Below are 22,571 nucleotides of genomic sequence, written 5' to 3' on the forward strand. Positions count from 1 at the left end.
TAGTGCAGAAAAATGCTGTTTAATTTTGTTTATCAACAACGCATTGTCTTTTGCCCACTGTGTGTATACCACGTGATAAATTGCGTCATAAATGCTACGTCCGAAGGCAATATTTTGCTTCGAATGAAGACCTAAAACAAAGATAACTTCACTATTTGGTCACCATTTTAACTGAAACATAGCGCAGTCTACGCCTCTTACAGAGCCCCGCCTTCGGTATTTTACCAGAGTTTGACTGAGAGTTTAGTTTCTTAAAACACTTCGACAAACATTTTCACGATACGGCCGTCTGACGGAGCACTGTCAAAACATTAATTTGGAAACAAGATTGTCGCAGTGTTTGATGAAACTAATCAAAAAGTAACGAAGGGTACCAGTCTACTAAATGTCGCAACCAACGCTAAATGTCGCAAAATCGACTGACGTTTTATGTCGCACCTGTAACGCTAAATGTCGCAAAAAAACATGCTGCCGCTTATGTGTATGTTGAGGGTATGATGATGTGTTTTGTTGAGGGTATGCCTATGGCATGGGCAGAACTTTATAAACTCAAATTCATTAACAACCAAAACAACAACATCAACAACAACAATGTAAACAGCACTTCAGGCAATACAATACAATGGATGGTCGTTGTTTGCACCAAACGAACGTTGGCGTTCGTTCAGTGGTGCCAATGTTTCTACATGGATTTTAAACTTTTCCCGATATCTTATACGTACATACCTCGTACATTATTTACTGTATATATATATATATGTACATGTCTTAAAGACGCACAACACAGGTTGATGCATTTTTTTCATTTTAATGCATTATCGTTTTTAACTTATTTGACTTTAATGATACAAAATGCATATGATTTAGGAAAAGATAAAAATAATATTAAAAAAATGTTTAGTCGCTTCTTTATCTTGGGAATTCGTGGCCACGTAGCTAATAATTAAAAGAACGTATTTTATCTGTACCTTAATCATAATTATGCTTTTGTTTGCTTGTATTATTTAAGTCAAATGAGTTAAAGATGATACTGCATTAAATTAAAGAGAACTAGTTTTACGTCAGTCTGTATTGTGGGCCTTTAAGATGTAATGTCAAGTTGGCACGTTTGTAAGGTACTAGTATCGAGTATCGTCTATTCGATCTGGTTCATTTCCCCTTTAATAGTTGAAGTTTTAAGTACATAACTATACATTTAAAATAGATTAAAGAAAAGCGGTCGACGTTTTATTACGAACGTGTTATTTCCATCGTTTGAAGTTAATATATTTGCTTTTATCATCATTTTTTCTGCTTGGTAAGTCGAAAAATAAAAGGTCGGTCTTTGGTGTAACATTTTATGCTGCGTTTATATGATGATATTTGACCCAGGGGTAAATTTGCATCCAGGAGCATTAAAATGCATATTAATTCAAATACTTAAGAGGAAAAATTTATACAATTTATTTTTTCTTATATGACTGTTTCACCGTTGAATATGTGTTCATACTCATTTTTAATGCATAAAGGACCGAAAACATGGGTTTCTAGACGAACAACGAACACGATTGTTACAACTATACACGAATAAAGACCCTAGTTTAACATGTTTAATTAAGTAAACAAAATAATAAAAGGCAGCGGAAACAAGAGGGCTCGGGGATGAAAATCTAGCAATCAGTTTAGTCGACCAATGTTTTCTTTTTTTTTCTTTATGCATTGTAAATGTCTGCTTATATTTTAAAACCTTTCTATGACCAATGACCCACTTACAGATGATATGGTTTATTAATTTGCATTCTTATTATAACAGTGTCGTTGTAAATTTAATATTTTTCATGGACACGTTTAATTTAATATAGTGTGCAGGCTCATGTCTCCGTCAATGGGATCGCCGGACAGATTCACATTTGATAATGTAGAGGAGCTCTGTCAACTATTAATCCATAATTAGATTTAAACCGTCGAATTTCCATTTAGTAACAAAACAACCACCAAATTTCCATTAAGTCATTATTCGGTTTTATTCGGTGATTTATCTAGAAGATCGCGCATGCGCTCTGGCTAATATAAAGGCATTGGCGGGGCATTTCCCGTTAAACACTAAGAAAGTTAGCACTTATTTTTGGTCTTGTAATTAAGCTTAGGAGACCAAAAAGAAACACTAACTGAATCATAATAAATAAGAACACTGCAGATATATCACAATTACTCTTTAAAGCAAAAAACACAAGTGTTCATACAAGTATTTTTCTATACAAACTATGGAAAATGTTGTCTCATTTATTTTTTGACATACAAAGGAAACTTATTTGTTTTGGTGTAAGATCGCAATTGAAAAAGCACCTACATTTCGGTAAAAAAGTTCATAAGAACACAAGAAAATATTTTTTTATAAATGCCTCGTGAAGCTAAGATAATAAAAAATCCGAATTATAAAGCAAAGCAACATTTACTGGAAACATTCTTATAGTGATAGTGGTAGTAATAAATAGAAAGAGGTTGAATATTCTGTAAGGGATTTTTAAGGGGTCCTTCCATTCAGGTAGTGCTACATCAGAATAAGAAGGATTTTTTTCCTAAGGGACTCTTTCACTCAGGTAGTAATGAATCGAAAAAGGTGGAGGACTATTTTCGTAAGGGACTCTTTCACTCAGGTAGTAATAAATCGAAAAAGGTAGAGGACTATTTTCGTAAGGGACTCTTTCACTCTGGTCGTAATGAGTCGAAAAAGGTAGAGGACTATTTTCGTAAGGGACGCTTTCACTCTGGTCGTAATGAATCGAAAAAGGTAGAGGACTATTTTCGTAAGGGACTCTTTCACTCAGGTAGTAATGAATCGAAAAAGGTAGAGGACTATTTTCGTAAGGGACTCTTTCACTCTGGTCGTAATGAGTCGAAAAAGGTAGAGGACTATTTTCGTAAGGGACGCTTTCACTCTGGTCGTAATGAATCGAAAAAGGTACAGGACTATTTTCGTAAGGGACTCTTTCACTCAGGTAGTAATGAATCGAAAAAGGTAGAGGACTATTTTCGTAAGGGACTCTTTCACTCTGGTCGTAATGAATTAAAAAAGGTAGGGTTTTATTTGGAACTGTTCTGTAAGGGACTCGTTCAGCCAGGTAGTAATTAATAAAAAGAGGTACGGGACGTATTTTATGAGAGGAACCTTTCACCTAGGGACATGTAGTAATAAATAAAAAAAAGATAGGTGACTATTTTGTAAGGGACCCTTTCATTCAGGCAATTATAAATAAACATAGAAAGGGACAGTTTTAAAGGTACCATTCCACTCAGGAGATGATATTATTTATTAAAATCAAAAGAAGTAGGGGACTGTTTTGTAAAGGACCCTTTGATTCAGGGAGTAATACATCAAGAGATAGGGGATCCTTTCACCCAGGTGGTTATAAATTAAAAGAAGTACGAGTTTTCATTAAAGTAGTTATAAATGAAAAGAAGTAGGGGACTTTTTAATTAGAGACTCTTTCACTGAAGTTGTAATAAAATCAAAATATAAACGGTACAATTTTGTAAGGAACCTTTTCACAATATTCCTGCCAATAGCGTCCATACTTCCGGCGGCATTTATTCTCGTCACGAAAGCTCCTGTGCACGAGAAGAATGATAAGATAAATGACATAGCTATACGGAAGAAGATTCACGAAACCCACGGGCGCCGTCCAGGAAAATGAGAGCAGGATTTCCGGCATATAGTGGAAATGGCGGGAAACTCCCCACCAGCCGGAAGCCAGTAGAATACTCTCATTTTCTTGGCCTCCGTCATTCATATATTTCGCACGGATGATTTCCGGTTTCAAACCCCATACGAGGCACTGGCCGTCGGCGCTTCGCACCTGCTGCCTCTGAAGGTCCGCTTGGTAGTTTATCAGGATGAATGCTAAGCCTAATACGAGAATGGTGAATGCCAGCGGCCACCCCAGGCGGACGGGATTGGCCTTGAGGTACTGACTGACCAGCGGATAGATTTCCGGAAGCCAGGATAGACAACCCCAGCAAATATACCAGCCGGCCCTGTCAACGATGATATCCATTGTGTGCATGTAACCGGCTTCCCATGAGAAAAACTTCGTGATATAAATCAGCTGCAGTACTGTGGTAACAAACATGCTGTCGACAAATCCATGTAGCTCGTAACTTTTCAGTGCATATGTACAGACTAACAGGGGCCATATGGTCATTCCAAAACGACAGTTTGTCAGTACTTTTATGTCGATGCCCAAGATGCGAGGATAAAGTTCGGTACCCCAGTAATAGTCAAATATAAAACCATGCCCGGTTTTGCCGCTGTCGCTTGACGACGGAAAGTAGAGTCCTTTCAAACAGAGAAACAATACAAACACGAGGGCAAAGACGTTTATAAATACAAGCAATTCACCAAATCTGTCGTAGACAATTGTAGGTGACAATCCGTACTGTTTAAGCACTAAGGTAAGAATCGCGAACCCCACCATGGTAACGCCGTAGTGCAAGAACCCGTTGTTTTTATACACTGGTATGTTTCCCATTGCCGTCATTGGTCCGTTCACAGTTTTCCCTGGAAGAACTTTCATCCAAAATAATGCCCATGCGAAGTAACCGAACACAACAGAGCATGTAAACTTGTTGAAGATGCTCATGTTTCCAAGTATCTGCGCAAGAAGTCCAAAGCTCGAGCCGTCCTGGACACGAGAGTAGAGAATTTTAAAACTTCCCTCACAATGGGTGTTCGTGTACCACAAGAAAATGGAGATTATAGGTAGGAAAATTATCATACATATTGGAAGCACAAACTTGTTTAGAAGAAAATCTATCATATGGACGATTCCTGTTGTTTCATCAGTCTTGGTGGCTTCTTTGTTGTTGTCATGGAAACCGTTGCTAAGTAATGAAGTGTCATTCGCTTTTTGCGCATGCGCGTCACCGTTGTTGTCATAGAAACCATTGCTATGTGATAAAGCGCCATTCGCTTGTTGCACATGCGCAATATCGTTTCTCTGCTTCCGTAACCTTGACATTGTGACGACCTGATGATAAAGTCAAAATATGAAATAGTAATACAGCCTGCCAATTTAATACCATGTTTAGCGTCAACTGGCTGCTCGGTTTTGGGTCTTCGAAACCGGAAGAAGTTGGAAATTCGAATATTTAACTACCTGCTATTTGCTAGTTAGGAATTCGAATAATCAACTAAAATGTAGTTAGATTGTTTTTAAATCACCATCTCTTGACTGAATCTGCCACCCCTTTAATTATATGACCCGATATATCGTACGTACTACATTCCTGTACTGTAACTTTTATGTCAACAAATAATAAATATTACAATGTATGTACAGAACTTCAGAATCTTGAGTAGATCACCTGTTAGTCGCATCAAAAAAGAAATAAAAATATAACTGGGTGTTTTTGTGAGTTTTCATTCCGAGTGATATTAGATAAATATCAAAAACAATATTACCCTTTGTAGTCCGAATATTGTCACAATTTATCTAAGCATTGCATATTGAAGACAATATATGAGATGAAAAAAATACGAAAACGTAGTATTTATATAACCTCCATCTTTTATAAAATACGTGCTTAAACCATATGGACCAATGCACATGTACGTATTTGAACCGTGAATAGTGAGCGAGTCATTCATTTAGGCTAAATAAATGTTACGTTTACATGCCGAATAGTTGCCCATGTGGTGTTTTTGGACGCGTGTATATGGCCAGTGAGAAAATTAAATATTTTTTTTATAAAATGCCACTATATTTGTTTCTGCAATATTTACATCCGAAAGAGTTTTGTGACATCAAAAAGGAATTTATCTTTATCATGATAATCACAATTAACGTTTTAGTAAAAGCTTGTTATGCTAAAGTGTGGCCCCGATTGCTCTTTATAGTCACTAATTTAAAATGACATTTTTGGGGTCCTTCAAGGCCAAAATAATCACTGGTGTCTTTGATATTTTAAATTATTTTTGTTTTATACATCTAACCTGTATATTATAAATCTTCCTCAAGAAGTAAAATACGTTCAAATGATTCAATTTTAGATAAGGTTTTGGATCAGGCAATTTACCGTAATGGATATGGAATACCTTAAAACTAATGCTCCTTCCCTCTTGTGGTATGAAAAATATGTATGTTTTCAAATCAAAACGTTACAAATTTCATAGTTTATTAAAATAAATGCTTTAATAAGTACATTTCAAAGTAGATTTTATTTCCATTGTTTAATTAATGCATTTTTCAACAAAGAATTCTTATATCAATTATTCAATAAATGCATTTTTTAACAAACAATTCTTATATTTCCATTATTTAATAAATGCATTTTCAACAAGCATTTTTTACATGTAATATATAACTCTTTTTTTTTATTCCGTGTAACAAGTATGACTCATTGACTGACAAAAAACAGGTGCCCAGGGGGACCTTCAGGGGTTCGTTCATATGCCATAAAGTAAAAATTACAGTGTCATGGAGTCCAAAACATATTCAGTTTTTGTCATCCTTGCTAACCAGGAGGCCCTTTGGGGGTTCTAATTTCATTTCCATAAAGTCCAAAACATATTCAGTATGTCATCCCTTGCTGCCCAGGAGGCCCTTTGGGGGTTCTAATTTCATTTCCATAAAGTCCAAAACATATTCAGTTTTTGTCATCCTTGCTGCCCAGGAGGCCCTTTGGGGGTTCTAATTCCATTTCCATAAAGTCCAAAACATATTCAGTATGTCATCCCTTGCTGCCCAGGAGGCCCTTTGGGGGTTCAAATGTCATTGTCATAAAGTCCAAAACATACTCAGTTTATCATCCTTCGCACACAAAGGCCCTTCGGGGGTTAAAATTAGTCTGTAATAAAGTCCAAAACATATTCAGTTCGTCATCCTTGTTGCCCAGGAGGCCCTTCAGAGTTCCAAATTTCATTGTCATAAAGTCCAAAACATATTCAGTTTGTCATCCTTGCCACCGAGGAGGCCCTTGGGGGGTTCAAATGTAACTGCTACAGTCTTTTGTTTCTTCTGAACTTCTTTCTCAAACAGCTGAAAAAAAAGGTACAATAAAAATTTACATTCAAAGCCATGACTTGGGAGGTTAGATGTAGTAACTAAATCAAAACACACCAGTTAATAATTCCTTTCATATCTGCTAAATTAAGGATTCTATCAAATTCTTCCAGCTTTTATTAGTGATTGAAAATCAGACTCTATTTGCTATCGATTATCAAATCAAATCAGACCAAGCATTTCGATTTACTATCAGACAATAATCGAAAGTTCATAATATAATAACCTAATAAAATCTTTATACACAGTATCATCATGATCATCTAAATGGTTAAACCTGGAATTAGTACGTGTGATGCTATATATTCATGCTTTTAGCAACAGTAAGTATATTTTCATTCTTTTTTTTTTGGTGTCGCTAGTTATTAACAAATTTACTGTTTTTGTGAAAGTTTTATGAAGTTAAGATAATTAAATGGAATCTTAAATATTACAGGCTATTGAATGTTAAGCTGGTTAACATATGTTTAAATTTTCTTTTACGTGGATAAAATGCTAAGTTAACTTACTTGATGAGGTGTTCATCATTTTGCAATTGATGACTGTGCAATTTTTAGTATGTGTTTTATTGTTTTTATGTTTTTTTCAATGTTAAGTCATTGAAGACTGAAAAAGGTTATAGAATTTTACTTACTGTTTCAAAAAGCATAACTATTGCATCAAACATTCGGATCCCAGGTTAAACCATTTAAATGATCATGATGATACTATGTATAAAGAATGTATTCCTTAATGAAATGTTATTATGGCCTTTCTATTATTGTCCGATAGTAATTCGAAATGCTTGGCACGATTCGATTCGATTATCGACAGCAAATGGAGTCAGATTTTCAAACACTAACAGGAAGTAACATTAGCGACATCGATTTTGGACAAGTACTATCAATTGTTGCCAACATAGCATTGTCAGCGACGATTTATCGATTGTACTCGATAATCGTTTCATCACTAGCTTTTATACAGTATAAACACTTAGGCACAATTTTCAAATTCACTCTCCTTAGAAAATTTGAAAAAAAATCCTTCAAGCATACTGCATGTTTGCACCATATATATAAATCAATCCTAATATTTTGATTTTTAAAATCAAAAACTTTATTATTCGGGTCAAATCAAGGGGAAAAAAAAAATCCAAATATTACAGGCATTAAACGTCTGTGAAAAGGAATGGCTGATATTTGACACGTCATTAACCATTGGTCAAATGGCATCATGCTTGTCCAATCAGAGTGCAGTAATGAAATAAACTGATGTTATAATGCTGAGAGGTTCATGAGTATAGATTGAGATTTTGTTAAGTGGTTTTGTGATATAGAGGCCAAGGCTATGACCATCGCTCCACCTTTTTTTCAGAAAAACAGGAAAGTCTACAATCATAGCTACTCACATCATTTGCAGTGAGGTCAAATTTCTCTGCAAGGTCAATCTCCATGTCGGGAATACCCACGTCCATTTTCTTAGCAATCTTGAACACGTCAGGATGGTAGTGGTATTGTAAAGACTGGAATGAGAAATTTGTAAATCATACAATATGATACAAGTTTGATGCCTTTGGATGTCAAATGGTCAAGTTTGAGAGCAGAAAAGGTCAGTTTGTTGAAATGGTTATATAAAGAGCTATATTTTAAGTGTTACAAGTTTTTGAAATAATCTGGCTAGCTGGTTATCAAATTTGTCTGAGATATCATACCCATAAACATTTTGACCAAATTTGGTAGAGATTGGTCGAAAAATGGTTATGTTTGGAAGCAGACATCTTCAGTCAATGTCTTACAATCTGTATACCCACCCACACTAACTACCAGGGATAATCCCTTAATACATTTTTCTAATGGGTTTGGAAAAACTTCACCTCAAAATTTAAATAAATTTCCAAAATAATTCTGCTCTACCGCAGTTGTGCAATATTACAATGCAATTGTGATCGTTGATGCTCCACACCCATTATATATCTACAGTGTAGATGTAATAATAAATCAGGGCCCGTATTCATAAAACATCCTAACTCTTTTCATAACTTAGGTTATTTTCTCAAGTTAAGTATATCACTGCTCATTCCATATAAACACTTAATACTGTCTGAAATACATTATTTTCATTGATGTTATAAAATTTCCATATTTTTGTTCAAAAACCACCTTTAATAAACTTTTCTTTTTTTTTGGCTTTGAAAATTTTAAGAAATCAACTTAAGGTTTAAAGAATACAGGCTCAGACATTAACTAACCTTGAGTTCCCAGAGACAGGAGTTCATGGCCCCACATTTCTCTGGATCCTCCTCTTCAGGATCATATGGGTCTGTATCAAAACCTGAAAGAAAAGCGATGACATGAACTGAAGGTTAAACGTAATTTTGGCATTCTACAGAAAATGGAATGAGTTTGCTTGGCTGGCCACGATTTGTTCCATGTTCTGTAAAGCGCCAACCTAGGTGAAAGTTTCTCTGATTTTGTGCCCGATGAAACAGTTAGTTGGTAAAACCAGTATTTATTTTGATAATATAATAAGTTCAAAATACATGTAATAGCAAGAAGACAGATACTCACAAAGTAATATTTACACCTCAACTTCCATTCCTTAAATGAACTGCCTTTCGGCAATTGCGTTCATCAATCGATGAACGCAACATCTTCGGATATATTCGGATCGTAACTTATTACATGACAATATACATGAAAACTATTGATCTTGTTATTGTTTGTATTGTGTTTGCAGGTCCCTTAAAACATAAAAAAACATTTTTAAAAGTGTTAATTTATTATATTTTAAATGTATTGTTGCCATAAGTGTTTCAATTTTACGTTTTCAAGTCATTTCAAGTGGTTGATCTTTTCCCGCGTTATTGTGACGTCATTTGAAAAAATGTTTCCGGTTACAGTCGGGTCGTCTATTTACAGAATGGGTAAGAACGGATTACTGAAAGGTTTTCCTAAAATGAAATATAGTATTTAAAAAAAAAAATTGATTGAAATAATGAACTTTTGGTGTAAATATAAGGAATGAATTGCGGGGTTGATGTCATTATCGGGGATATGAACGCAATTGGGTTGGTCAAAGTACGCGTGGAGTCCTTCGGACTCCACACACATTGACCAACCCAATTGCGTTCATACCCCGATAATGACATCAACCCCGCAATTCATTCCTTAAATAAAGTACACATTCGCAGAATTGAGAAGTAAGCATGAATGCTTTTTCTAAGTCTCCCTTCTGAGCTAGTTGTCATGCATTACTTAAATCTTAGGCTTTGTGCCTTAAGTTTAATAGAAAGCAATTGTTTTATCCTACCATGTGCCATTACCTATGCACAAATCAAGGTTTTTTATTTTAGCCATCGGTACATTTAAATTAAGACACAACAATATTCCGTAATTCAACAAATTGGAAAACCATCATGGAACTATCTTGTTTATCATGCGTTGTACACTAGTATCAAGTACATGTGTAGATACAACCATATTAAAGGTTAAATTCATAGAAAGGAATATACATACTCATGTCAGAGTCCGGTCTGTGAATGAGCTTTTTGCATGCTGGGTGTCGAATAATCATGTTGTATATGAATGGTACAGCAACCAGGAGGCCAGCAGGGGGTGCTGACAATGATATTCTTGCAAGACGCTTGGCAAACGCTGCTACCAGGTGGGCAGGTAGATGTCTGAAATAAGAGATTTTAAATATGTTTGGAAAATATAAATGCTATAAATCTTCAAGCAGAACAAAGTGATTACTTTAATTTGTACCTGACAATGCGCATGACAAGAGCATGAAATAAAGAGGCCTACATTTGTTCATATTTCTCTCTTTATCAGTAGGTGGCATTACTCCTGATCCCCATCTTTTTGTTCAATATACAGTAGAAACCTGTTGGTTAGGTATCCCAGGGACCGGCAATAAACTCTGAGCCTTGCAAATATTGAGCCAAGCAGAAATGCTTACAAAGAAAAAAGAAATCGGTCCTTTACATCATGTTTGAGCCTATAAGGAAATTGAGCCAAGATATATATTAAATCCATCCAACAATCATGTAAAGCTTTTGTGAATTTTATGGATGAGTATGATACAACTACTGCCGATGAGCCACCACTGTGGAGACATCATTTATGTGGATGAGGTATGACTTACATGGATAACAAACAACTTACATGGATGACACACTACTTACTCGAATGATGTATTACTTACGTGGATGAGGCAAACCTACATGTATGAGGCCTTACTTACGTGGATGAGAGGAAGAGATCACAGAGGTGGAAGAATCGGGCCTTGTACTTGACGTGGAAGATAGATGGCTCAAACAGACTGTATAACTTCTTGTAGAAGTCTGGATAGTGGCTGCAATAGGGAGAATACAAAGGTTATTCAGAGGAAAAAACAACATACTTTTTGGCAAATATCCCTCAGATGGGTTTTCTTTTATGTATAATGAAAACAGTGTATACATGGTTTTCACTGTTAGTTGCAAAAGTTCCATAATCAAATTGTAGAACACCTCGTGAGGCCCTGAAAATTATATTTATTTGAATGTCATTGGCAATAAGATATTCATTGATCGATAAAAAAACCTATCTAGATAAATCAATTATGAAGGCCTCAAATATTTGTATCAATAAAATATTGCCAGGTAAAATACCGGTACAGCTAATCCACGAGGCTGTCCTAATTCTTTTGTAACAAGACAGATATTTGTCTTTAAACAACATAGGTTGGTCTTGTAAACTATTTTTTGAACACTTTGCTTTTTATAACAGATGATATTAAATACATGTAATGACCTAACACATGAAATATATTTTTTTCTTTATTACTATTCATCTTCACTAGTACCCAATATGTAGGTTTTCAGCTGAACAGTTAAGAGAGGGTGCATGCATATTGTCATCATGGGTTAGATGGTTACTTAAATCATCATGACCACTAAGACCATTCATAAATCTAAAACAAATCTTACAGGTTGTATTTTGTGATGAGTATAAAAAGTCCATTGGAGGCTAGCAGACTAATAACTCCACCTGAAAGAGAAAAAAATATTTTTAACAAGGATTTCACAAATGTCTTTCAAAAATCAAAACTGAAGAGTAATATTCAAATACACATGTATTTCATAATAACGCCATCAAACTCTACTGACACTTGTCATGTTATGATGTGCAAATACTACTTATTAAAATATATATCTGAAATACTCAAGCATTGGAGAAATACATAGTCACATACAGTTTTAATATGCAAATTCTACATGTACTTTAAAATCTGTGTACATGACAAGAATTTATTTGGATCAATCACTTTTTTGACAAGAACCTTCATGTACACTGTAAAGTGTCTCACTTACTAACATTGAAAGCCTGTGAGAGGAAGTCACACAGTGACAGTGGGGAAGTCATATTGGCCATAACTTTGCCTGGGAGAATTACTAGAACCTTCCAGTACCCTGGAAACATTCCTCACTTACCAACATTGAAAGCCTGTGAGAGGAAGTCACACAGTGACAGAGGGGAAGTCATATTGGACATAACTTTGTCTGGGAGAATAACCAGGACTTTCCTGTAGAGGGTTGCAGACAACTGGAAAAAAAGAGGTCAAAGGCATATATTTTACTAGTAAACTAATTTGTCTGTGACTCCTGAGTAATGTATTGTACTTAGTATCAGAGCTTTGTCTTTCAAATGTGTCACTGGCAAATCAATCAATTAAATAAGATTTTATTATACAGTCAAGCCCCGTTAGCTTGAATTCCCAGGGACCGGCTAAATACCTCAAGCTTCGGGGTGTTCGAACCAAGCAGGAATGCTTACATTCAGTATAACAAGAGCTGTCACAGAGACAGCGCACTCCCCTATTCTGCCACTTTTCAGTGTAAGGATTGAAAAGTTTTGGCAAAACATGCATGGATCACTGTTAGATTAGATTTCAATGCAATAAATGATGTGCGGAGATATTAACATTAATGTGGTTACATGCAAAATTTTAACCAGAATTTTTAAGTGTTATAATAAAGGGCCATTATTTGCAAAACACAGTTATCTAACTTGATTATTCAATTAGGTTGGGTGGTTGACTATCATTGTATAAAGTCTCAATGCAATACATCAAGTAGTTGCTGAGATATTATCCTATGTGTGCTAACATGCAAGACCTTAACCAGAATTTCTAAGTCGCATAATAAAGGAGCAAAAATTATGTAATATGAAAGATAGAGTTATCTTACTTGATTAAATAAGAAGGTTAAATGGTTGGGCGCCTGTGTGTAAAGTTTCAATGCAATACATGATGTATTTGCTGAAGCATTGACTTAAAAGTGGTTACATGCAAAACCTTAACCAGAATTTCTATGTTGAATAAAAAAGGGGTCATTATTTGAATATAATGCAAACTAGAGTTATCTTACTTGGTTATTAAAGTAGATTGGATGGTTGAGTACCATTTTTTAAAGTCTCAATGCAATTCATCCAGTAGTTGCTGAGATATTAACCAATGTGTGCTTACATGCAAAACCTTAACCAGAATTTCTGAGTCGAATAATAAAGGGCAATTATATGCATTAAAAGCAAACTAGAGTTATCAAACTTGGTAAATTAAGTAGGTTGGATGGTTGAGTACCATTGTATCAAGTCTCAATGCAATACCTTAAGCAGTTGCTGAGATATTAACTTATGTGTGCTTGCACGCAAAACCTTAACCAGAATTTCTAAGTCAAATAATAAAGGGCAATTATTTGCATTAAATACAAACTAGAGTTATCTCACTTGGTTAATTAAGTAGATTGGATGGTTGAGTACCATTGTATCAAGTCTCAATGCAATTCCTCAAGTAGTTGCTGAGATATTAACCTATGTGTGCTTGCACGCAAAACCTTAACCAGAATTTCTAAGTCAAATAATAAAGGCCTATTATTGGCATTAAATGCAAAGTAGAGTTATCAAACTTGGTTAATTAAGTAGGTTTGATGGTTGAGTACCATTGTATCAAGTCTCAATGCAATACCTCAAGTAGTTGCTGAGATATTAACCTATGTGTGCTTGCACGCAAAACCTTAACCAGAATTTCGAAGTCAAATAATAAAGGCCTATTATTGGCATTAAATGCAAAGTAGAGTTATCAAACTTGGTTAATTAAGTAGGTTGTATGGTTGAGTACCATTGTATAACGTCTCAATGCAATACCTCAAGTAGTTGCTGAGATATTAACCTATGTGTGCTTGCACGCAAAACCTTAACCAAGGGTTGACGCCGACGCCGACACTTGGGTGAGTAGTATAGCTCTCCTTATTCTTCGAATAGTCGAGCTAAAAAATCGGTCCTTTATATCCACTTTGAGCCAACGAAAAAATTGAGCCAAGCAAGTTCGAGCCATTGGGGTTCGACTGTACTTCTCTAAAAGCTTTCTCTGATCTGCACAAGTCCTAACAGTGGATAATTATCAATCCTGTAAAATAGCCCAGGTCTGTTTGAGTATGAAGGATTCATACCCAAAGCAGACTTAGACCCCTTCAGGAATGGTCTTCAAAGTCATTGAATTCATTTCAAGGTACTTTTCTGTTTTTTGTTTGTCTAATCTTTTTCAAACAGACTGCACAAAAGTCTGAAGTTCAAAGCCCTTATTTCTAATTGCAGGATTAATCTTCAAATTTAGAAAACCCCTGTTGAGGAGATATAAATAAGCACTGACAATAACCAGCCCACTGCGGAGACTACGCCAATGATCATCTGTCTTATTCCACTTCCACAATGAGCATAACTGTACATTCATTAAAGCCATGGCAAAACACCTTACCCTACATGTGCATATGTATTACAAGTCTCCTTGGAATATCTTGAATATTTTTTTAAAATGATGTCTTAGGTAAACGTTTCTGCATGTCAACAAAGATGCCAAAAAGACAATGCTATCAAAATACTCAAATATTTCTTTGACCAAAAACAGACTTGCTAAAAAAGTTTCCAATTAACAGCATCTGACATATTCCTACCTTCATTTTGAGAAAGTGTATCCATGCACTGCTGTAGAGATGGCGGTGCCGCTGGAGGGTTCGAATATCTTTCTCCGCATCTGGGGTCAAATAGATGTTAGCATGAAGATTTTAATACTGATGTCATACTGTACATGTTAAGTTTTATTTTTGCAGGGTTACAAAACATAGTTTTATAACTACCCTTTTTTACACTCTGCTAATAATGTACACTTGTAAGTAAATGTTGACAACATCTTAACAATATATGAACTGACATGCAATTTATGTGTATTCAATTTTTAATCACACTCTTAAATTCAGTTGAGGATTTATATCCTTATTGTCATACAACAAGTGTTTTTGTAAGCCCAGCCAATCTATAAATATGCTGTATTAAGCTTTTTTCATTTTTCAATGATTCTGACATTATTTCATACTCAAGAACATCTATTTATAAGCGTTCTCATGGTTGATAAGTGTTCTCAAAGACTTTTAGCATTCTCATGAAAATATATGAGATAAGACTCATGTTCATACCTCCGATTGAGCAGAGGAAGTTTGAGAGGGTGTTATCCTGCCCTTTAGGGGGTAGTGAAATATTCTCCAGTACAGTATAAAGGTTTCCCTGAAGGGTCTCCTGCAATACAAGTCATTGAATAGCAGTTAATACAAGTATACTTCAAAGCTTAAGCTCAATTTGATTAACATATGGTGGTTTTATCATTTTAACTTACAAACTACAATAGAATCTATCACCATAATTCATATTCTTCTTTTAGGTATCTCAAACAGCACTTTTTGTTTGTCAGCAAAACCTTAAGCGACCACACCGCGGAAAAAGAAAAAGTAGTCTCTTAAGACAAGTGGCCTCTTAAGACAGGTATAAGCATTAAAGATATGGTGATATAAAGACAAATGTGAAACATGATTTTTCTTCCAGCCCTTACCTGTGCATGGGTGTTTCTGCATGCGGAGAACACATTTCTCAGGGTGTAATATCGTACATCATCATAGGCCAGATACTCCTCAAACCTACCCAGAAGGGCTGTGTTGTTCACCGTGTCCGACAGCAATGTTTCCATTATCCTCTGTTAAAAAAAAACAAAACATTCTGAGGCAAATACATAAGCTTTAAGTATAATCATCTATTCTTAAGGTTCAAATGATCCACAATGGAGAAGAATAGTATTAGTTTTTGTGTACAATGAACCATTCAAGAACATAGTTTTATATACGCTGCGAAAAACAGCTAAAATAAACTGGTTTGATTCCAGGCCTGGGCGGATGTGAGTTTGGCTGGTGGTCCATTTTAAAGAAGGTGCCATGAGATGGTACCCCTGGTGGGGATCCGACGAACAACCTCTTGGGTGAGAGGGGGACACCTTTACCACTAGACCACTCTCACCATCCCTGAAAAACTACTGTCAGATCACAAATATGCAAAATAAAGGAACGGAAATAAAAATTTATCACAGTTTGTATTGTTATTTTTGTATTTCAACTAATATTGTTATTGCGTCTAGGCTAGTTAGAAAATACCATACGATCAGAAAAACAATTAACAATATTTTTGTCTAGAAACCTTCAAATCATGGCCGAAATGTTTGATTACACTGCAAATATGAATGAACCTTTGGGTCTATGAAAATAAATTATTTTTGAAAATAATTATGAATGTCACAATGATAAGTGACCAAACTATTTTTTGTTTTTTGGTGTATGTGTACATAGGATACCTTAAATTATCCTCAATGAAAAAAACACTTTCAGTCTTCATCTTCTTTCCAGAAATATACATCTTTGAAGACATTGACAACTACGGTAACCCAATGAACCAGTCCAGTATAAAACAATTAAAAACATTACATCATTTCGTGACAAGAAACACATTCGGGCACTCTGGAGAGCGTAAAAGCTGCTGAGGTGGACAATGTTATTATATTATGTTAAATTCTTCTTCAGTATTCGGAAATCAAAAGCCCATTAAAGACATGTAAACATATTTGTTAACAAAGTGAAATCTTACCTTGAACAACTTAGCAGGGAAGGTGGTCGGAGAATCATCTGACATTTCTATTGGACATTTTGATTCCTTCACAACCAGTTTCATTAACACTGACAGGGACATCTCCTGCAAATGCAAATACTTACATAGTAATATTTATCACCTTAGTCAGCCCCATCATTTGCACGCTCAGTACACATTCCATTAACACTAACCAAGTACAAAATGTAGTATAATTGACAGCCAATGTTTTGGTTTGAAATATATTTATGTTGATGATTTTGACAAGGGTTTTAGAGTTTTGTGAGACTTCAACCTACAATGCAACGATCTTTTTTTAACCAACAGTAAGGTACACACATTCTCAACATTATTTTTTTAAAGTTTAATAAACCCCTTAAGCTAAAATCTCTGTGAGAACTGCCTGTGGTTTCAAACAAGATTTTAAATGTCCCAAGGTACACTTATGAGATAAAGGACAAAGCATATAATAATATCTCAGGCATATTCCAAGATGTGGAAAGGTTGTTTTCATTCTGAGGGCTATTCCAGTTAAACATATAACCCCCGGGGGGAAGGCACTTTTCAAATATACCACCCCCCTACAAATGCAAATTTACACTTTCAGGGTCTAAATTAGTGAAAAAAGACACCCAACTATATACTATTTAAATAATTGCCTTCCCCCCGTGGGTTGTATGTTTTACTGGAATAGCCCTGATACTCTCCATTGATTGTTTGCTAAAAATACTGTAAACTATAATTTGAGAATTAATTTTAAGTTAGCATCCATGTATAAACAAATTTTTAATTGCTATTTACATGGTTGAAGTGTACTATTTAGTGAAGGCTTTCACATAAATTTACTTCAAGTAAAACTGTCTTCAAGTAGTCTTATAATATTTTTTATTTTCTACTTAATATAAGTACTGTGCAAATGGCTGGCACTGAATTAAATACTTATACACAGAAAAAAATGTCCATCCTTCTATAGAATGAAATGTTGTCAATCAAACTTAAAAAACCCTGGGTTTAGTAGCATTGAACCCACTGTTTGTTACTTGAAGTCTTTACCTGTATATCTGTTGAAGAATGGATTAGACATTCCGTGAGGCCATCGACTGCATCCTTGTAGCGCTCCCTTAACCACACACGATATTTCCCCTCTCCACTCTCCTCTGTAAGAGAACATTTCTATATCAAACTGCATGTGTTAATGTTTAGTTACTAATTTAATAGTAGTTGTTATTGTATGGATGGGCCCATGCCCTTGCCAGTGGGATTCTGATTAAATCACTTCAAGACTCATCCGAAAACAACCCAAAGAGTTCAATTTAGTCATTAAGAGGTTTTATAACATTGGTTATTTTGCAGTTTATGCATGTGCACTGGCTACTCTAGAGACATTAACACTTTACTGAGAAAAAAATTATAAAATGACTTTTTTAAAGGGCGTAGACTAAATGCAGCAAAGTTATATTCAGCAAATCAAACCTTGTGCTACTATACTGGATCATAGTATTTGGCTGCTCAGTTTGTCTTTGTAGTTTTCAATGCATCATCAGCTACCATTGCCAATTTAAGTCCGTGATATGATAAAAAGCTACATTGTATTTAAACATCTTCTTTTCGTTCGCTTTGGGAAGTCACACTTTCATTAATAAATTTATGTACCTGTAGTTGACCAGATTAAAAGTGCAATAAATAATACTTTTTAAATTTTCATACCAACAACGTTTTTAAGGGAGAGTTCCTCAACATCTATGAAGTGAGTGAAGAGCTTGTGGACACTGCGTATACACTGCAGCACAGTGCCTTCATCATCATCCTGCAATAGAAGTGGGTTTGTCATCATTTCCGACTGTCAATTGAAACACGGGTTTACACATGACAGGTACATGTAGTATGCCATTAATCCAGAGTGGTCAGCACCTGGGATCTGCTTCATTAAAGATTAATTAAAACGTGCTCCTGTCTTTCAATAACATAGGATCCCTTCACAGGAGACAAAAGTGTAAAAAATACTGCTTCAGTCCTCTGTGGATCCCTTGGTTGATCCAAATACTGAGTGCAATATATTGACTCAAAATCATTTCTCCAAAAACAGACAAGAAGCAATAGCTAACAAGTCAGTCAGTCTTGATGTTTATTATGGTCTTTCCATAACCCTGTCAAATATCCTGTGCAACTTAGCTGAATTGGTATCCTGAAAGAGGGAATTGATTTTCACTGTTTTGTCGGGTACACACCAATGACCGTGATCAATGAGATCTGGACAGATGTATGGTTCCTCAGTGCTGGCATATAATATAAGGCGATAAAGCCATTCTCAGTCGAGGATCCCAAGCTCCGCCGACTAAATAGTTAATTCGACTTTCTAGGAAGAATGATTAACTGACAATAAATGCACATTTCAATGTTACTAAATGGGGGCCATATGTTAAATATATACCATTGATGCTATTATTAGTAAAACAGTAGTTACAATAATCAAGTTAATTGCAGAAAAAGTATAGGGAACAATATGCGTATAGTGTGGTGTGTAGCCTTATCCGAAAGAAATACTGTCCGAACCTGTCAACACTGACCAAAACAATCATACTTTAAGGAATTTCTTGAGCTTAATAGGACAAGTTTACCTGAAAATAAGAAATGATATCGATTATATCATTCGCATTTTTTCTACTTTTAAGACAGTTATTCGTCTTTTCCTTCAAATCATTTAAAACGTTTTTCTTTTCTTTGCTCCGCATGTTGACTTTCTTTTTTTGTAAACGAAATTATTTATATAACTCTATCATTCGAGAATTACACATATATTTTAACTATCACACCAAAAACAGCTTGATTATTTTTTGTATTATTTAGTAGTGTAATTGATGAAATATTTTGCCATTGAATAAACATTTTCGTTTGCTCCAGATTTTATTGATTTACTGAATGAGTCCTTGGATTCAGAATTTGGGTCCCAAAATTCCAAATAATCAAGGTATTTTTTCCTGTTTGCTGTTGCATTCATGAGACTTCTAAACTATATTATAATTGCAAAAATTTCGCCTATATGATACAATGAATGGTTTTGTTTCTCGTTTTCATTTTTCAGGTTCATTTTTCAGTTGCTGGAAGTTTATTTTTTCACCTTTTCATGCTGTTGTTTTGTTAACAGTTACCTCTTTGATCTGTTGGCCATCTGTAATTGTTTGGATGTGCCTAGCATGACATTCATAAAGTGATCATGTAGTCTGGCATCATCATCAACAGCAGCGTTAATTTTATCTGTTTATGCCATCCGTTTAAGAATGTTTGTAATCCATTATCTATACCAATATCTCGAAACAAGCTATTTTAGTTTGCAATGTGTTGAAGTTGTTACACTACAGGATATAATGTAATTGTTTGCCATGAAGTCATTGCAGAGCATGAATGATGAACATGATGAAGTGTCATTGACAAGCAAATAAATTGAAATAAACCCATGAGAAATAATTCAGTTCAGTTGTGAAGCTTGTTCTAGTTACGTCAGTTCTACCCATAATAAAAAATTTATTAACCATTTCCCTTTTGAAAATAAGTGCTCACTTAGCATGTCATATTCGTCAAATTCGAGTGTACTTTTAAGATGATATTGTGGGTGGTATTTACTTTAAAAAATTACTGATTGTCAGCTGAATGGCATTAGAAATTTTCAAATTATGTAAAACATTGATTTTTCAGATCACATCTATTAATCATGGGGTCGGTTGAGCCGATGTCGCGGGCAGGTGTGGCCCTGGATCTGATATTAAAGACTCTGATTGCCTCACAAGACTTCAACAACATACAGAGCAAGAATTGGGAGGCAATCTCAAAACTTGTGCCTGGAACCACTGCTGGCATGGTAAAACATATTTAAAAAAGATGAAATATTAACATTGCATTGGAGTTGTCTTTGTCACATTAAAACTTTGACTTCGGCCATAACTCACATACAAAAGATGGTATTTACATAAAACCTTGTTTACATCTCTTTAATGACTTTGCATATATGTCGCAAACATGTATTCCTACTGAAATTATTCAGAACAGTTATACAGATATAAATTCATCTATTGGATCTTATGTGTACAGTTTATTTGTCAGATTGTTTGTTCACTAATTGTACTTAGCAACAAAATTGTACATGAGTATTGGTGTATGTCAACAATTTCAATCAGGGCATTTATTAATAGTATACTAGTACATATATATTATAATAATAATTAATTAACAACAATGTTACCTGTTATCATATTCTTGCCCTAGGTTGCCAGGAGATATGAGGAGCTACTGTACAGTGGGGACATTCTGCCTTTTGAGCAGTTTGAGAAAACCATCAATGGCCAGGGAGGTTCCTTGCCTTCAACTATGTCAGACTCAGACCTAGCTAAAAACAGACCCAACTCTTCAAAGCCTAAAGGTTTGTTTCAAAGTTCAAAAACTTGGGGGAACATTCATTACATTGAATAGGATTTTGTCAAATCTTGATTGATTTTCAAACATATACCGGGTACAGCGGGTAGCTACATGTACTGGTACATACACATGTATATCTTTGAACTAACTACATACATAATGCTATCAAGTTATGTTAAAGCTGCACTCTCAGAGATTGACAGTTTTGACATTTTTGTGACAGTTTTGACATTTTTGTCTCATAAATGTCTTTAATTCAGTCATATAAGATAAATGACAATAGAACAAATCTCAGTCAATTTCTTATAAAAAAAACTGCCGAAAATTTCATTTTTCTAAAGTATTAGTATTGCTTTTAGCCATAAAACATCATTTTTTTAGTATAAATACTGTATTTAAAATTGCAATCTAATTTTTGGTCAGCTGTCTTATACCACTGGTTTCCAGACATATACACAAAAATTGGCTCATTCCAAAACAAAGAAATAAAAGAAGTTGCCAAAATGGTCAATCTGTGATAGTGCAGGTTTAAGTCTGGATAATAATGATTGAGTGAGGAAGCATTCAAGCAGTCTTCAAAAATGGACTTTTGAATGGACAAGCCCGAATTCATACATTAGTGCTTGGTATAAAGTTTCAACCAGCCTTTCTACATAAAATACTGAAGCTGGAAAAGCATTTAACAAGGTCATTGTGGGATTGTGCTAATTTTGATCACTGTATTAGAGCAATCTGGTTGTTGATAAAACTAAGAATTATCAATTATCAAGTAAAATGTGTTTGAGTCTAAATTGCAGCCAGTGATATAATGAAGTCAAATTGATTTACAGAACTAAGCATGAATTTTCAGGTCTGAAGGATGACAAAGACGCTGGGGGTAAAGACAGTAACAGTGACAGCAAAAGTGGTGATAAGGGGTAAGAATAGTTGTTGGATTTTCATGTAATATCACCTAGGCCTTAAAAATACCTGAGATTTGGGCAACCTGACTCGAGAACCCCTCAATTCTAAAGTGTTTTTTTTCACCAAAGATAAAGAACATTATTTTCTGAGTTTTAGTTATGTTGACCATTTGTGTTGATTACAATTAAACACACAAGGTATTAATTGTTGAATACACAATAATCTGAAAAGTCATCAT

The 22,571-nt window shown here is 34.9% G+C and overlaps 3 protein-coding genes across 8 annotated transcripts in view; 1 reads left to right on the forward strand and 2 right to left on the reverse strand.

Annotated features, from left to right (window-relative positions):
• Positions 1–3,488: 3,488 nt before the first annotated feature.
• On the reverse strand, positions 3,489–4,997 carry LOC128230743 (uncharacterized). The gene has a single exon (XM_052943186.1). It carries the CDS (start codon positions 4,995–4,997, stop codon positions 3,489–3,491), a length of 1,509 nt encoding a protein of 502 aa, XP_052799146.1.
• A 1,171-nt stretch (positions 4,998–6,168) lies between these two features.
• LOC128231752 (nucleolar complex protein 4 homolog B-like) lies at positions 6,169–19,762 on the reverse strand. The gene is made up of 14 exons (XM_052944928.1): positions 19,639–19,762; positions 18,728–18,827; positions 18,074–18,177; positions 17,021–17,125; positions 15,942–16,082; positions 15,532–15,631; positions 15,013–15,092; positions 12,496–12,607; positions 11,992–12,052; positions 11,265–11,375; positions 10,535–10,698; positions 9,268–9,350; positions 8,428–8,541; positions 6,169–7,016 (listed from the first exon to the last, which is right to left on the reverse strand). The coding sequence occupies exons 1-14, from the start codon at positions 19,750–19,752 to the stop codon at positions 6,903–6,905; spliced, it is 1,503 nt and encodes a 500-aa protein (XP_052800888.1). The 5' UTR covers positions 19,753–19,762; the 3' UTR covers positions 6,169–6,902.
• A 181-nt stretch (positions 19,763–19,943) lies between these two features.
• Positions 19,944–22,571, forward strand: part of LOC128231646 (SANT and BTB domain regulator of class switch recombination-like) — a 33,699-nt gene continuing 31,071 nt past the window's right edge. For all 6 annotated transcript variants that reach the window (XR_008260409.1, XM_052944692.1, XM_052944693.1 and 3 more), the window contains exons 1-4: positions 19,944–19,988; positions 20,714–20,876; positions 21,281–21,434; positions 22,281–22,347. Coding sequence is in view for 5 of the 6 variants with exons in the window: in XM_052944692.1 (XP_052800652.1) it covers positions 20,730–20,876; positions 21,281–21,434; positions 22,281–22,347 (368 nt within the window). In the remaining variant the exon portion in view is untranslated. The remainder of the gene's footprint in view (positions 19,989–20,713; positions 20,877–21,280; positions 21,435–22,280; positions 22,348–22,571) is intronic.

The sequence above is a fragment of the Mya arenaria genome, chromosome 4 (assembly GCF_026914265.1).
Source record: "Mya arenaria isolate MELC-2E11 chromosome 4, ASM2691426v1".
In the NCBI taxonomy this organism is placed as follows: Eukaryota; Metazoa; Mollusca; class Bivalvia; order Myida; family Myidae; genus Mya; species Mya arenaria.

Coding starts and splice junctions, on each gene's coding strand:
- LOC128230743 (XM_052943186.1), bottom strand. CDS start 4,997: ATGTCAAGGTTACGGAAGCAGAGAAACGATATTGCGCATGTGCAACAA.
- LOC128231752 (XM_052944928.1), bottom strand. CDS start 19,752: ATGCGGAGCAAAGAAAAGAAAAACGTTTTAAATGATTTGAAGGAAAAG. Junction 18,178..18,727: donor CTCCCTTAAAAACGTTGTTG/GTATGAAAATTT, acceptor GTTCTCTTACAG/AGGAGAGTGGAGAGGGGAAA. Junction 17,126..18,073: donor ATTCTTCAACAGATATACAG/GTAAAGACTTCA, acceptor TTGCATTTGCAG/GAGATGTCCCTGTCAGTGTT.